The 15096-nt window shown below is 43.7% G+C and overlaps 1 protein-coding gene and 1 long non-coding RNA gene across 2 annotated transcripts in view; one reads left to right on the top strand and one right to left on the bottom strand.

The window, feature by feature from the left end:
• The window catches only part of LOC143215320 (uncharacterized), a 93060-nt gene that overhangs the window by 75892 nt on the left and 2072 nt on the right, over window positions 1-15096 (bottom strand). The window contains exon 2 of the long non-coding RNA XR_013010348.1: window positions 14397-14454. This is a non-coding gene — a long non-coding RNA (uncharacterized LOC143215320). The remainder of the gene's footprint in view (window positions 1-14396; window positions 14455-15096) is intronic.
• Window positions 12305-14209, top strand: LOC143215318 (enhancer of split m7 protein). The gene is made up of 2 exons (XM_076437369.1): window positions 12305-12608; window positions 12802-14209. Exons 1-2 carry the CDS (start codon window positions 12534-12536, stop codon window positions 13348-13350), a joined length of 624 nt encoding a protein of 207 aa, XP_076293484.1. The 5' UTR covers window positions 12305-12533; the 3' UTR covers window positions 13351-14209.

Genomic DNA, 15096 nt, shown 5'->3' with positions numbered 1-15096 from the left:
AACTGTACGTAACTGAGCAAAATCGAAGACATTGCTTGCATGCGAATTCGAGAAAACTAACCTAGCGAAAAAGCAAGAAAGAGAGAGAGAGAGTGTGGCGGTAAAGGGTGGCTAGAGAAGAAGGGCGGGAATTGGTCCGAGGTGGAGGGCCAACGTGGCCGCTACGTTAAAGAGGTCCACGGTTGTATCCCCTTCGGTCCACTTCCTCACACGAGCACGTGTGAGAAGGGATAGGGGGAGAGGATACGGAGAACCGAGAGATCCTTCGAAAGCGGGCAGGTAGAACACGTGCTGGCACGAGGTGAGTCAGACTCGCGGGAATATCGAAACACGATCTTCCTCTTTCTCTCTCTCTCTCCTACCCCTTTCGTTCGCCTTTTTTCTCTCTGATTCTCGGTGTTCCTTTCTCTTTTTTTTTCTCTCTCTCTCTCTCGGAACTATTTTTTGCGAGAGGAATCTTTTCGTCGAACACTTTCTGGAGGCGATCCGTTGGATATCGGTTCGTTGAGCCGCGCAGAAGATGCTCGTGTTTGCTGAAACTAACAAGGGAACCTCTATGAGTATATCTTATCGGGGGCCTATGTGTGAAAGTTTTGTGGAAACACGCCGGTCACGTGTTTCCGTCTGTCGGGCACGATTTGCGGCTCGGGATCATTGTTTCTAGTGTTTATCGGCGGCTTAGTGCTGGGAACCTGAACCGCTTTGCCACGGAACTGCTCGTTTTATCTGCGCTACAGTCGAACGGTGTTGGCTTATGGCTTGTTTTGTTGATCTGGGGCTGCTCGGAATTTATTGGCGACGAAACTAGCGTGCATTAAAGCGTTAACCTCTGTTAACTAATTGTATGACACAGGTTTGTATCAATGTTTGAGCACGTACTTTAGTTATAACATGTCCCTGCGAACTCAATCTGTAGAGTGTTGACTGATAGACCACTCTCTAAATGAAAGAGGGTTGGGGGTGTAACTTACTTATTGACTAACCCTTTTCTAACGATCTATTAGTGATGTGTGGAGATGTATCCTTTCCAGAACACTAGTGAGAGGGTTGGGGTGTAACCTGCTTATTGACCCTTGAACTTTTTTCCCGAGTATTAGAGGCGAAGAGAGTCTAATCATTATAATCATGAAGAAAATTGTGCAGCAAAGGGTTGATACAGCCACTAACTGGTTAAAGATACACCCCCAAAAGTTAGAAGAGATTTCAATGGAGATGTATCTTCCTCATTGATTGGCCCTTGTCCTTTTTCGAAAAAAACTAGTAGGGCTCGAAGGTTTAAGATGCACCACCCCCAAAGTTGGAGGCTTTGTTTGGAAATGTACCTTCCTCATCGACTGACCCTTGTACTTTTTTCCTGAGAAACTAATAGGCCACGTAGAAGTGCTAATCATAGTAACTACGTGGAAAATGGTGCAGCAAAGGGTGAAATAGCCACTGAGAGAAAGACACACCTCCACCAAAAATGTCTGTTGAAGGGGATCTAACAACTTTTTCCGTGAGGAGCAATTAAAGTCAAAGGAGTTGCACTATGTAGAGACGTACGTAGCTCTCCCAAAAGAAAACTTAGAGGATCGGGTTAGCACGCCGCTCATTGACCCAGCCCACGTACCAAACCCCGAATCACGCGTCTCGATTCGTCTGGCTCCCTTTCTGGATTCGTCAACCGGGATCAGCTCTGGCACATTTCTGTTTCTGTCTGACCCTGTTTTTCTCCGTTTCTCTCGACCCTTCTCCCGTGTCGGTGGCTCGCGTCGCTGTCCTTCGGTGAGGAGAGGCTGTGCCCGTTCCTACACACGCCGGTCCGTCGTCGTCTATCTCATCCGTATTCGAGAGGTTCGCTCTCGGAGCTCGTGGGAAAATGAGGCAGGTGGTAGTTAGATCTCGGAGTCCAGAAACGAGAGATGTACCTCTCCGCCCGGCAGCGGCATTCATTCCGTGCGGGTATATTGTGTACATGTGGCCTCACCACGTTTGTGTGCATGGACACACGGGGCCCGTGTACGCATTGTGCCTGTAGGCGTGCAAGCAACCAGGCAAGCAGGTAGAAGATAGTCTCGTATACGAGCGAGCTATCGATGAGGGGGCCCGGTACATATTTTTGTTCGATGACCAAAGCCGGGACCAATTAACGGTGGCTCTTAACAGGAGCTTCCGGCACGATTAAAACGAAATTATATGAGCGACTTTTGGCGACGCCTTTTTACAAGCTTGTCACCGAACGTCCGCGTGCTTAATGCGCGAGATCAACGCCATATACGGCGGTCCGAGGGCCACCGGGGCCAGGGGCGAGTGGGGGGCAAGCTAAAGGATTTACGACGCCGCTGGAAACTTGAGAAATTCGGCTTAAGTGGTTCGACGATTACCGATACATATTCACGCTTAATCGTGTCTCGCTCACCCGGGGGATTTGTAATTGTAGCCCTCCACCCCAGCCCTTCAATTATCACTGGTGTATCGGAGGGGATATTGTCTTACCTTATCGACGCGTCTCGTTCGAATTAGTCGTTTCACGACTCAATCCCGAGGGGTTATGATACAACACGTCCTGATATCTTTATCGAAAAGTTATTGACTCCGTCGAGCGGGCTCTCGCCGGTAACAAAGTTGCAACCCGGCCTCAACAGGTGCGATCGAATTTACAGCTTTTGGAACCGGTACTTCATCTCTACCCGCGTGATATATAAAATGAGATTTTTCGATTCCGGATCGCGTCGCATGGCAGGCCAAACACCGCGCCGCTTTGAACTCGGGCGTGCGAGAAATCTGCTCCCCCGAAATTTTAAATAACATCGCCGCATTAACGGTTTCATGGTAATAAGCCGCGCGCGGCGAGCGGGTGCTCAAAAGGTCGCAAAAAATGAGAGAAGATAAGTGCATGGCGTTGTTAATAACGTCACTGGCGAGGTACATATCGGAGATTGCCATCGGACTACATTTCGGAGTGCCGGGCGAGTGCATCGACAGCAACAGAAGTGCACGCGAATTACCGTGAATTAAATGCACGAAACGGGCGTTACGAAGCGCCGATATACATATATGTATGCGTGCGAACTTTTTGAGCCGGCCAGCGAGATGACTTCCTTATAGGGCCCCCGGTCTCAATTTCGAGGAATACTACAAGAACCATGAGTCAGCCGCGCTGGAATTTCGGGGTAAGAAACGGCCGCGTCTATCAACCGTACCTGTGGATATTCGCGGCGTAGGTGGTCCACGGTTACATTTTTCGATGGTCGAGACCACTGTCAAACAGGAAAAAATCCTTCCTAATCTCTACATCGAATAGCTGGCTCTCGTCCGAGGACGAGCGTCTCGCGCCATTATTTATTGTTAACGCGCCACCGTGGAATCTGTCGTAACTTCTACTCTTTGATATCAAAAGCCAGAAGATCTGTATAATCTGTCCCGGAATTCTTATTTATCTGTCTTTGAGGAAAACGAGGACGATCTCTTCGTAGATTTATCACCATAAATCACTACAAGGTACTCATTTTTTATAGTTGGAAAATAGCCAAGGCGTGGGAACGTAAACTGTGAATCTTTATGCAAAATACAAATTTTTCGAGTAGAGAGAACAGAAGTTATATGAAAATATACTCCTCCCTTTATTTCACCTATTTTCTTATATTTTTATAAGTCCTGGATTGCTAAAAATTCTATATTTTTAGTTTATGTAGAAACTAATCAAAATGTGAGACTCGTTCCAAATAAAGAAAGGACAATAAATGTTAAAATAAGTTTCATTAAATCGAGGGAGGTAGCCGGATGAAGAGCAGCTATTAAAAACTAAAGAACACGTGTTTAGCATAACACGGATGTTGTAATAATTCTTGTAGACAGCTTTCTCATTCGCGGGAACCGAAAACGGGAACAATCTCTCGGAATCGTTTCGTTGGATTTCCGCTACCGGCAATTTGTAGTGGTTATCATTCGCCGTGGGAAGAAAGGAGAAAGACGAAAGTGGGCAGACCTTTAATTTCGAATGTCTTAGGCCCGTGTTCGACACAATGCTCCCTGCCCCTTTTCAGTCCTCGGCGTGTTCACCCCTCTGGACGCAGACCGGCTGCGTGCTATACGCGTGGGAAAACCGAGCACGTGCGCAATCTTGAACCTAAGACCCTATAAAGAACGCCTTTGGGGTCCTATCGGGCCCTACAGGGCCCGGCCCCCTCTGCTTCCAAGATGCTAACCTAACCGACTGAATCGCTCGTCGATTTTTGCTCTAGTCACCGCGTCCCGTCGCTCTGATCGATCCTTCTTGCCCCATTGAAATGCACTTAAATGTTTTAAACAATTGACAGACCAAAACAAATTTTATGATAAAAATAATTTACTGTCGGTAAATTAAAAGATTTAGAAATGGCTATATATTGTCTTCAAGTTAACTATTTTGTTCACTGAAAGTTAGCCCAAAAGTTACGAAACTATTTTAATTTAAATATAACAAGCCTCTTTTAAAAATTCAGCTAACTACACTGTGATCATTCCAGCATGTTTTAAAATCCATTCATACTTGTCGCCTCATTTAAACTGCCTGCCCACGCATAAAGTACACTTTAACGAACTTACATAATTTCTCTCGGACCCAAAAATGACATATGCGATACTGAAACACATGTTCTCGATATTAATATCAGTAATTAAAACAGTATCGATTTTTAAAGTGATCCTTAAATGGTTTCACTAATAATTGTTTCTCATTCTTTCATGTCACTCAAGTTCGCTTTACTTCAAGCAAACAAACAATCGTAAGCAGAAATTAAATATTCTATTTCAGCCCTTGGAGCCAACATGGCGCAGCCGAGATTTCTTCACAAATGCATAAAAAATCAGAATACAAGGGTTAATGCTCACATTTGTTGGTGCACATTGCAATTAAAGAGCGCTAATTGGAGAGGTCTCTCAGGCAAACAAGGGATATGTGGGGATTAGTAGTTGAATTGACAGAGAGAAAAAAGAGTGGGAACGAGGGGAGTCGAAAGTTGCAGGAAGCAAGTCCAGCTTTACCGGAAGATCCCAAGGATGCCGGGGTTGAGGTCGTGTGTACACGGAAGGGATGACGTGTGTCGGTATTGTGAGCACGTGCTACGACGTAGCATTCAATTAAAAAAGAGAGGAAAGGTAGAAAAGGCCATTTAAATAGGGCGAAGTGCACACGGTGCGTGCACACGCTGCCAGGTGAACAACTCGACATTCCGTGAGAATGCTCTCACTTCTTCGCCTTCTCTTCTCTTCACGTTCCTCGTGGTATGGTTACTCTCTGCTCGAGCAGTAGGTCAGAAGGTCCCCGGCAGTGTTTGTGTTGGGAGAGACGTAAACGACACGGCATGCAAATTTCATCGTTTCTGAACGCCAATTTCCCGGCCGACTCGACCCGCTCTTCCTGATCCAACTATTATACCCCGAGAGTTCGTCTCTTTCGCACAATGATAATTCGAAGTAGCATTTCAACATTGAAATTACCAAATGCCGGACGACCTATCCGGTGAATGAACACCTCCCAGTGATTGAACACAGTATTAATCATTAGCATTATGTGGCTACGATTTATTTGATTGCTACGTTGTATAATGTCGAGCAGTGGACAAGTTAAAAATATTTTACAGTGATTCCTATTGACCCCCCTTGCCCTACGATTTATTGTACGGTTTCAATGATTAGAACTTTTTTGTAGATCGTAATTTCCTAAAAAAGGAGAAAACTTATATCTATTGTATGCCAATAGCTGTGCATTAGCAAGACCAAAATAGAATTTTATTTCGGTTATAGGAAATTTTATTGACGTACATTTTTATTAGAATCTTTTCAGAATCTTCACCACGAGTCAGACACGATATTGTATACAGCAAGGGGTTAATATAATGAGAACTTTTTAGAGCAATTAGTTTACAACTTGATGTGAACAAAAAAAAAATGTTGAATAATTTTAATTTCTAAATTCGCGTCTCACGTTTTTGGATGAAATCCACAGTCTAGAAATAATTAAGCTAGAGAAACGGATGACGAATTTTATTACTCTGTGTCAAAATAGACCCGGACTCACCGTCGGTGGGTTAATAATCCTCGAAACAATGAAAGGAAAGTTACCGATACTTAAACCTATACCTGGAATAACAAGAACGGCAAACAATAGGGCCCTAAACCCTATCCATACAATTCGGGATTTATGTTGCCATAACTAGCGCCGTCATGGCGTTAGTAATACCTTTATGACCTGCCATAATCGTAGGTTTATTTCTTCTATTCCTTAATCTTAACTTTATGTGCTCGTTTTCTGAAAAGTTCTCGACCCTTTTGACGCCGAAAATATACTGTTCACATATTTTTAAAAATCTAACTAGCATGTATCCCTCGAGCGCCAGAAACACCTGGCAAAATTGCGGATCTCAAATATTTTATTCTATTCCAACAACGAACTGCAAAAGTTCTGAATAAACGAATGTCTGTTATTTTTAGCACGTCATTGTAAATACATCTGAAGCGTGTGTCATCGTATAAATAAAATGGCAAGGAGCGTGCAATTGCTCGCAGGCTTTCCGCGTTTCCCATGTTCGGTTACGTTGGAATATCGGTTTATTCCGGCGTGGGGCAACAGAGGGAGACTTATTAGCAAGTACATCAGCTGTTGGAGAACATATGTCGCGAGCCGTTTGGCTCGTGCCAACGAAATCGTGAACCCGTCTCCTCCCCTATCTAGAGTATCAGCCCCCCGGGATATTGGTTCGCACGCGTCGATTTCCGCGTGCGCGTACTTAATATCTGAGGGGTGTATCATGAGGGCTGTTCATGGGGGCTGCTCGAGAGATAACAACACCGGACGCTTATATTAACTCGGTCGCCCTCCCCGTGAGAACCTTTTTATCTCCGTAGAAACTGTTGCCTAATTCTGCTTCGCTCTGCCCCCTCGAGCACATGTTTCAATGGTAATCATTAGAGAGAGAGAGAGAGAGAGAGACCGCGGATCTTAATAAAAAATAATTTTCTACGTTGATTGTGAGGGACTCGAGCTATAAATGACAATGTATTTCGCCTTTTAACCATTTCAGTAAGTCGAGAAAATAAGATAATGTGTGGAACTTTGCACAAAATAAAAATTGTTTGGATGATAATCACCCCAAATTTTCCAAGTCGATTGTAAGCCACAAGAAGTAAACAAAAGTATATGTTTCACCTATAATTTTAATAAATTCGACATCGATACTCGAATTTGTCTAATACCTTCGGTAGCACTTATTTTGTCACAAGTGCATAAAAAATCCAGTCTAACAAGACTTCGGTTCTTCGTGCAAAATCAAAATGTTCGAGCCAAAATTTAGATTGGATTAACGAAGAATAAAAACGTGGTGGATCGTAAAATACGAACGCAGTGTGCCGCGTACTGCCATTTGTCTGGTGGACGTAATGTTCGTATTTTCAAAAGGAGCACATTTGTACCGGGAGAACGGTGATGTAATTCATCAACGCGAGTCCCTTGACTGCACTCTCTTCCGGTTAATACAGTGCATTAATCTATATGAGCCGCGTACAGTTCCAGCACGTGCGAATGCAGCGTAGAACGATCGCGAGCGCGTGTAACCGTGCACGTGGACTAATCGCACGGCCGGATTAGGTTTATATTATCCGTCGACTCTCGGACTCGGAACTACATGTAGCCCTGGGTAGTGCGTACAAAAACAGGGAACAATGAGCGGCACGTGAGAGGAAGCTGACTCGAGCTGAAATCGAGCCGACACGTGGCTGCATTAGGTTTGTTTCAGCAATCAGGCTCCAGTGGCGTGTCGCCGATCGTGATGGTCCTCGTGGGACACTCCGCCATTATTTCGCCGACCTCATTCCTGAATTGAAAAGATGTTGACCGAAACTTTGCTTCTTTTTATGCGTGATAAAAATTGTCTGATCAAGTTTTGTATTTTATCTACACATTTTTGACACTAATGCATAAAACCTGCAGTTATAAACTCTACATTTTGATGTAAATTATTCTATTATGTATGCTTGAGGAATTTTATAAAAATATATTTTAGCAATAATATCAGATGATTGCGTAAGTTCGTGCCCGATTTGAAAATAAAATTCAATGGTTTAAATTGTAAAGATTGGTTAAATTAAAATTAAACAATGGTTAAATTTCCTACAATTAAAAAAGAATAGTGACTATATGTATTATTGATTAATAACGTTGTATTCTTTAAAATTTAACCATCGAATTTTATTTTCAAATCGGACACACGAACTTCCAGTTCGGATCATCTAATATTATATTAATGTATAATTGCAGCTATTTTGGAATACAAATTTCATGACTTAATCTTCATGTAATCATTTTATAACCCTGATCTCTGCTGAAGCTTCCCTTATAAGACAGAGCATGATTTCTCTTTCACCTGACAGGAAACTCGAGCAACTGAAAAGAAAAAACTCTCTGCAAGCCGCTAATAAAATTAATATCACAACGGGATCATAAAACTTGATCGAAACAGGATGCTTCAGTTCGTCATTTTATTGTAATTAGACCGCAAATCGCTATAACCAGCAATTAAATGGAATTCCTTTCGAGTGGTCCGCAAAAAATCTCCGAACGCAAAATAAGAGGATGTTTAATTAAGAAAATCGACGAACATTTTTCGTTCAGTTGCATTCGGCGTAAACGTCCACGTTGCTACACCACGAAACTTGGTGAGCATGCGAAACCAATAGCCAGGGCACTGCTGATTCAATTTATCACTGTCGTCTGGAAGTTCGTGGGACCCGACAACGTTTCAACGTTTAACAAGAAGAATCAAGTCGGCGTTTCAACGTGTAACAAGAAGAATCGAGTCGGCGTCAATCGGCCCGTGCGCCACATTTGACTCCCCGTTGCGAGCCCCCGTCTCTTTATTATGCCAGTAATGTTGCTTGCTATTAAGCGAACCGGAGAGGCTTTGCAGAGCTTGCGTCGAGGCTCTCGTTTCATGTTTTGCGCGGAGAGTAATTATGGATTGTTTGACGTAATACTTTCTTTTAGTACGTAAAATATACATCGATAGGATCTCCGTGCAAAATAAAAATTATCTGCATTTAGGAAACAAGAGGCACTTAGTCTCTCTACCTCTAATCATTTAATATACTCTACTTACTGGCAATTTACTAGTAGTCTTTCTAAAATCAAAGATTAGCAGTACTTTCTCAATAAATTGTTCAGAAGCGACAGCGACTTCCGACCGAATTTGTTAATTTAATTTAAGAATTCATTTATAATATAATTTAAGAAATTTATATATATTATATATTAATTAATAGTATAACCTGGGAAAACTTAAAAGTGTCTTTATATTTTCATTAATTGTGAAATAAAATATCTGAAACTGGTCATTCGACCGTAGCGGTCGAGGGAGGGAGGCCACGAATGAATTTTTACAATTAATATACATAATCTCCCAAAATTTTTAAGCAACGTCACGGTCAATTACGAGAGTCCGTTGATCGAGATTTGAGGCACCTTTATATGTTTACCTAACGGAACAGATTTCCGCGAAAGCGGCGTTTACGATCCGAAATGGCGAAAGGATCAGCGCAGGATCGTTTCCAACCGGGGTTAATTCGTTCGTCGAAGTACACGAAGAACTTGGGACCGAGTAAACGTAATTTTGTCACGGAATCAAAGGCGATTCTATCCGGGAGAACCAGCCCTCGAGCTAATAGCTTATTTCCTTAAAAAACTGAATCGATGGGACGGACATTCGACACAGCGGATGGAAAATAAGTTGAAAAAGCGAGGAGGATCGGAGTTACGCGTTATCTCGGGATCGCGTAAGTTTCCACAGGAGAGATGGTCGGCGTCGTTAGGGACACGTGCAATTGGTCTGCTCAAGGGAGCATCGAAAAAAAGAGGAAGTCAAGGAAGGTATGGATAAAAGGAAGAATACGAACAAGAAGAATAAGAGTAAGAGTAGGGGAAGAGGGAGGAGAAGAAGAAGAAGAAGAAGAAGAAGACGAAGGATGGCTCGTAAAGTTGCAGTAGCAAGAAGAGAAGGCGACTGGTCGAGCGAGGACTAATACAGGGGAAGAAGGATGAAACTAGCGTGCGTAATTATTCGGTGCGAACGATGTTTAAGTACTGGACTCTCGGCAGCGGAATAAGCGAGGTAGTTGGCAGGAGGAAGCGAGCCGCAAAAAAAGAACCCGAAAAACGAGGAAAAAGGAGAATGCCAACAGAAAACGAGAAGGATAGAGAAGGATTGGACGGAGAGGGGCACACCAAGGATATAATTCAGCAAAAGCCTCGGCGAAATTAGTATCTGGAAGTGCTTCCAGCGTCCTCGGGCAGGATGTACGTACCACGTGAACGCGTGCAGAGATATTCATTCGAGACGATGACTACACTGAAATACGAAGGGAATACAGTCGCGAAATGAAACTCCAATCGGTCCAATCGTATCCCATCTGCGGGGGCCACTTTCAACCAATTTTCGGTAGCAATCCGTTGATTAACGCTGAAAGCCAAACTTCTTGCCATAAGCGCGCGCGTTAATGTTGCAAATTAGCAAACCGCGACAGGACGAGCACCGTTTACTTTGCTGCGCGAAAATCATTTTTGGTTACTTACGATTGCATCGCTCCTGGAACGACTCAAATTGCAGCCTGAAATCAGATTACCGAGTGATGGCCGGGTCGCCAGGGAAATTAATTTTAATGGATCGCGTGCGCCACTGGCTTTACAAAGTCGCATTTTTTTTGGCGACAGAATGATCGAAAACCCGGGGCAGACTGTGCATTTCGGACGGAGAGAGTGATGCTTTCGTTAATATGTATGTAGTCTGTTTCGGATGCAGGCTGCGGATTTTAGAAGACCAGAAATGAGGGATTCAAATCAATATTGTTCACATATACTGAAATTTTTGCGCAAAATAAAATTATCCAAGTCAGTTGTAAGAAACAGAAATTACACGAAGGTGCTTTCCTTTTACAATAATTTTAGGACGTCGAGAACAACATGCAAACATTATTCAATATTAAAAAATTGAAAGACAAAACCGTAAATACATTGGATGAATGTTTTAATTATTTGAGACATACTGAAATTATTGAAAGAAGAAATACATTTTCATCAAACTCAGCGTGCAGACATCATCATCAACCATTAATAAAACCAAGAAGTTCAGCAGTTATTACACCACGCGCGAATAAATATATCCAGCAATTTCTACGGGCCGGATAGCCGTAAAATAAAGTCCTAAGCTCGCCGACAAGCGTGAAATACGACGCGTAGAAATAGTAGCAGGCAAAAGGAGAGACAGTGAATAAATCGAGCAGACGCGTGCATCTTGAACAATAAGGTGTAATTAGAAACGGCGGGACAAACGGCGGCTAATTACAAAGTTCGGAAGCGTGGCGGCCGTGGCCCGCGCCCACGCGACTACAACGGAGCATTAGACGATTCATCACATCCTTTTCAGAACGTCGGGTTTTATCGCTTGATATTTGTCTCCTCGTCTGCGGCGGGTTTCTCACGCGACGGTTAATACGTGCAGAAAATGATTGATCAATTACGGAGAGGAAGCGACAGGAGAGATGAGAGGAAGCAGAGGTTGGCGTGCGAGAGAGAGAGAGAGAGAGAGAGAACGCGCGGAGATATACGGACGGTGTATCGTTTCGCGGTGGCTTGGTAGCATAGACACACGTACCGTGATTCAGTAACGTGTAACTAGCGGGATTGCAATCGGGAGAACGCTGGACTTGTGCCCAGCACGCTCCACCGGGCTGCTGTTCTGACAAGGACGAGCCTATGGTAGCACACCGGAGAGAGAAGGAGACGGGATCTCGATAAGAAGATGTAGCACGAGTACCCTCTTCGGGTACTAGAATGGAAAAAGAGGAGGAAGACTAGGTGGAACGAGGGAGCCGCAGATTGTCGTCGTCGTCGTCGTCTCTCTCTCTCCAGCTCCCCTGTCAGCCCAAGCCAAGGAAAGGACGACGATATCGGAGTCCTTCCGTATGAGCGCACGTTCGTGAAATAGCAAGCCGAAAGGAGCAAAGAGAGAAAGAGAGGCAGACGTTAAGCCGTGCATACCGTGGCACGGCTAACCGAGGAGGATCAGAGGAGGTAGGAAATACGGGTTCAAACGGTAGGTGCAACGAGGACAAAGAAACGGTGACGATGGCTTGGTGTGGGCGCGTGTCTGGCAGCTGCCGCTTACAGGTGGTGTGCTTGCTTGGGAACCAACCTCTACGGACCGTTCCCACGGAAGGCCTGTCCCCCACTAGGGACCCTGGCTAAAGCCCCTTGCCCCACCCTGCCGAAGGGCCCTTGACTATATAAGCCTCAGCCACGGCCGTGCAGCCACCACAATCACTGTGATCGTTCACCAAGTTCGAACAGGAGACGCGTCGGAAGATAGTCGAGACGTTTCCAACGAATTTTCAGTGAACAACAATCTCTAGACAAGTTCCGAAAGGCTAACGCCTCCGTGACAATCAAGGACATTCGAAAAGTGTGATCTATCGAAGTGCAGTTTATCGTTATCGGTGTGTGAAGGTACCCAAAAGGATTAACCGACATGCAGATGCACGAGCAGATCATGATGGTCGACGGGCAGGAGCAGCCCATCTCCAGGACCTATCAGTACAGAAAGGTAAGCATCCTTTAAATCCCTTCTTCGACAACCACTTGTTGTTTATCTAAGAAGATTCTTATCTAAGATATTCTTCAACTCTGTCAGAATCAAAGTCTAAATTCAGTCAGTTGTTCTACCGATCAATCTCGGAGTCCCTGTTTAATCTCAAAGACAACCTCTCTATAATGATTCCTTAATTTTTGATTTACAGGTGATGAAACCTATGCTTGAACGCAAACGCCGAGCGCGCATCAACCGGTGCCTGGACGAGCTGAAAGACCTCATGGTGACAGCGCTGGCCGGTGACGGCGAGAATGTCGCGAAGCTGGAGAAGGCCGATATTCTCGAACTGACTGTGCGTCATCTGCACAAGTTGCAACGGCAGCAGCGTCTTTCCGCGAACCCTGTGATCGACGCGGATCGCTTTAGAGCCGGATACACGCATTGCGCCAACGAAGTCAGCCGCTGTTTGGCAGCCACTCCCGGCGTGGACGTCGCCCTCGGCACCAAACTGATGACCCACTTGGGCCACAAGCTGAACGCCATGGACAAAACTGGCCCTTTGACCATCCACGTGGCCGCACCGCAATCTTCCCCATCATCCAGCAGCGATCTCAGCTCCGACGAATACTCGATGCCTCTGACACCAGCCTCTAGCCAACCTTCTCCCGTCCGAACGGAAATCGAGAGCATGTCTCAAGGACACCAAGGTCTCCTGCAGGTCGCCAAACCTAACGAGCCTATCTGGAGACCGTGGTAATCTCAGAGAATCGAACCTGAGACCGGTGGAATTTGGACGCGATCGAGTTTTTCGAACGAACGGTTGAAGACTCCCTGAAGAAGACTTGGAGATGAAGAATGACATGGTCGGGCCACCAACGAGTATCCATCGAGCGGGAAGCCGATACCGGTGTTGCAATTTTGTCTGTGATTCGAGCGAAACAATTCGCGAACCCTTCGAGGAGGGGCAATCGTAAACGCGAAGAAATGTTCTCGAGAAGCTGCGGGGATTATTTTTAAATACGCCTACGGGGTGTGCAAATACGGATTCGTGATCCGAAGAGGAATAGACTTAAGATTTCTGTTTTGAATTTGCTCAACGAGTGAAACATTGTATGGGGCGGGGTAATGAGATGAATTCTTTCGTAATGTGCGCCCGTATTATTGTAAATTCGAATCGATTGTCGTGACAGTCAGAAAACGTAGGATCTCGATGTAAACGATACGCTCGCGGAACAGCGTCGCGCGGCTGAAGCTTTAATCCACTCTACAGAGATACATATCTATTCTTTATTTCATACTTTTTATCGAGAAGTTTATTTTGCTGATTTTGGCGCGGGAGGATCGCCAGAGAGTAAGCGATCATTACAAGTTCTCCTTTCGCGGGGCAGAATATCCTTTCGCGCCGACAATGTTGTTATAATGTACATACATATCTCCTCGGTCTGATGTACGAGCGTTATACGCAGCACGAGAATGTTTATGCTCCCGCTGGGATTGTCGGCGGGAGATTGTGACCGAGCAGAGAATCTTGTGATAGAGAAACGTGTACCTGTGATATTTACTCTAGACGTAGAGAAATGATACTAGATTTCTAATAAACATGTTTCATTGATCAATTTCGTCCTTTGTCTTTTCACCCTATATCGTTTTCACAGAATCCCATGCATGCGTTCGAAACCGATTTTTTAATTATGAGTTCTGCTGTTGAGATAAAATATAAATTGCTTGACATTTTGAACAGAGTATATATTTGGAAATGTTTCTCAGAATTTGTGTTAATCGAGGAATTTGAGGTGTACTCACATTTTCACGTTTTCCCGAAGCTGGAGCGACACATACCTCTCTCACATATCACCTTCACCTGTAAAGAATTAACGTCAGTTTTATATTTACGGAAGAAGTAATAATGTCTCATATAACTTGAAAAATAACACTGAAGCCTAAAAATTGTTTCTGATTTATTTATTGAAGATTCGTTCACTGCACTCAATTTTGATATGAACAAATGCCACACAGAGAGAGAGAGAGGGGAAGTTCGAATAACCAAATATAATAGACGAGCTATAATTTTTCATTCTCTGTTTTTCATCTGTATAAACAAAAATGGTTATTGATTTTTTCGTGTCTAAATACTATAGATTTTTGTCTAGATGATTTTCACATTTTTCCACACACCAACATTTTAAGTAGACAATTATTGACGTATTAAGTAAGACGAATTTCATAATAAAGAAAACCAAGATGAAACTACGAAAATAATGAAATTAATTTATTTGTTTAATTCTAACAAATTCTCTTCCTCGATTAAATACATTTTTTAATTTAAACAATTCAAACAAATACATATCACTAATGATTCCCCAATAAAATAATATACTTACTATATGCGACCGTAATTATTTTCTATATTACGATAACCTATAAATATTGTATACAAAATTTCTTATATCAATTGGCCTTCGACTTCTTTGCACAATTAAAATATTCAATGTTTTTCTAAAAA

The sequence above is a fragment of the Lasioglossum baleicum genome, chromosome 13, assembly GCF_051020765.1.
Source record: "Lasioglossum baleicum chromosome 13, iyLasBale1, whole genome shotgun sequence".
In the NCBI taxonomy this organism is placed as follows: domain Eukaryota; kingdom Metazoa; phylum Arthropoda; class Insecta; order Hymenoptera; family Halictidae; genus Lasioglossum; species Lasioglossum baleicum.
Note: the sequence above shows the minus strand (reverse complement) of the source record. Positions and strands in the feature narration are given on the sequence as shown.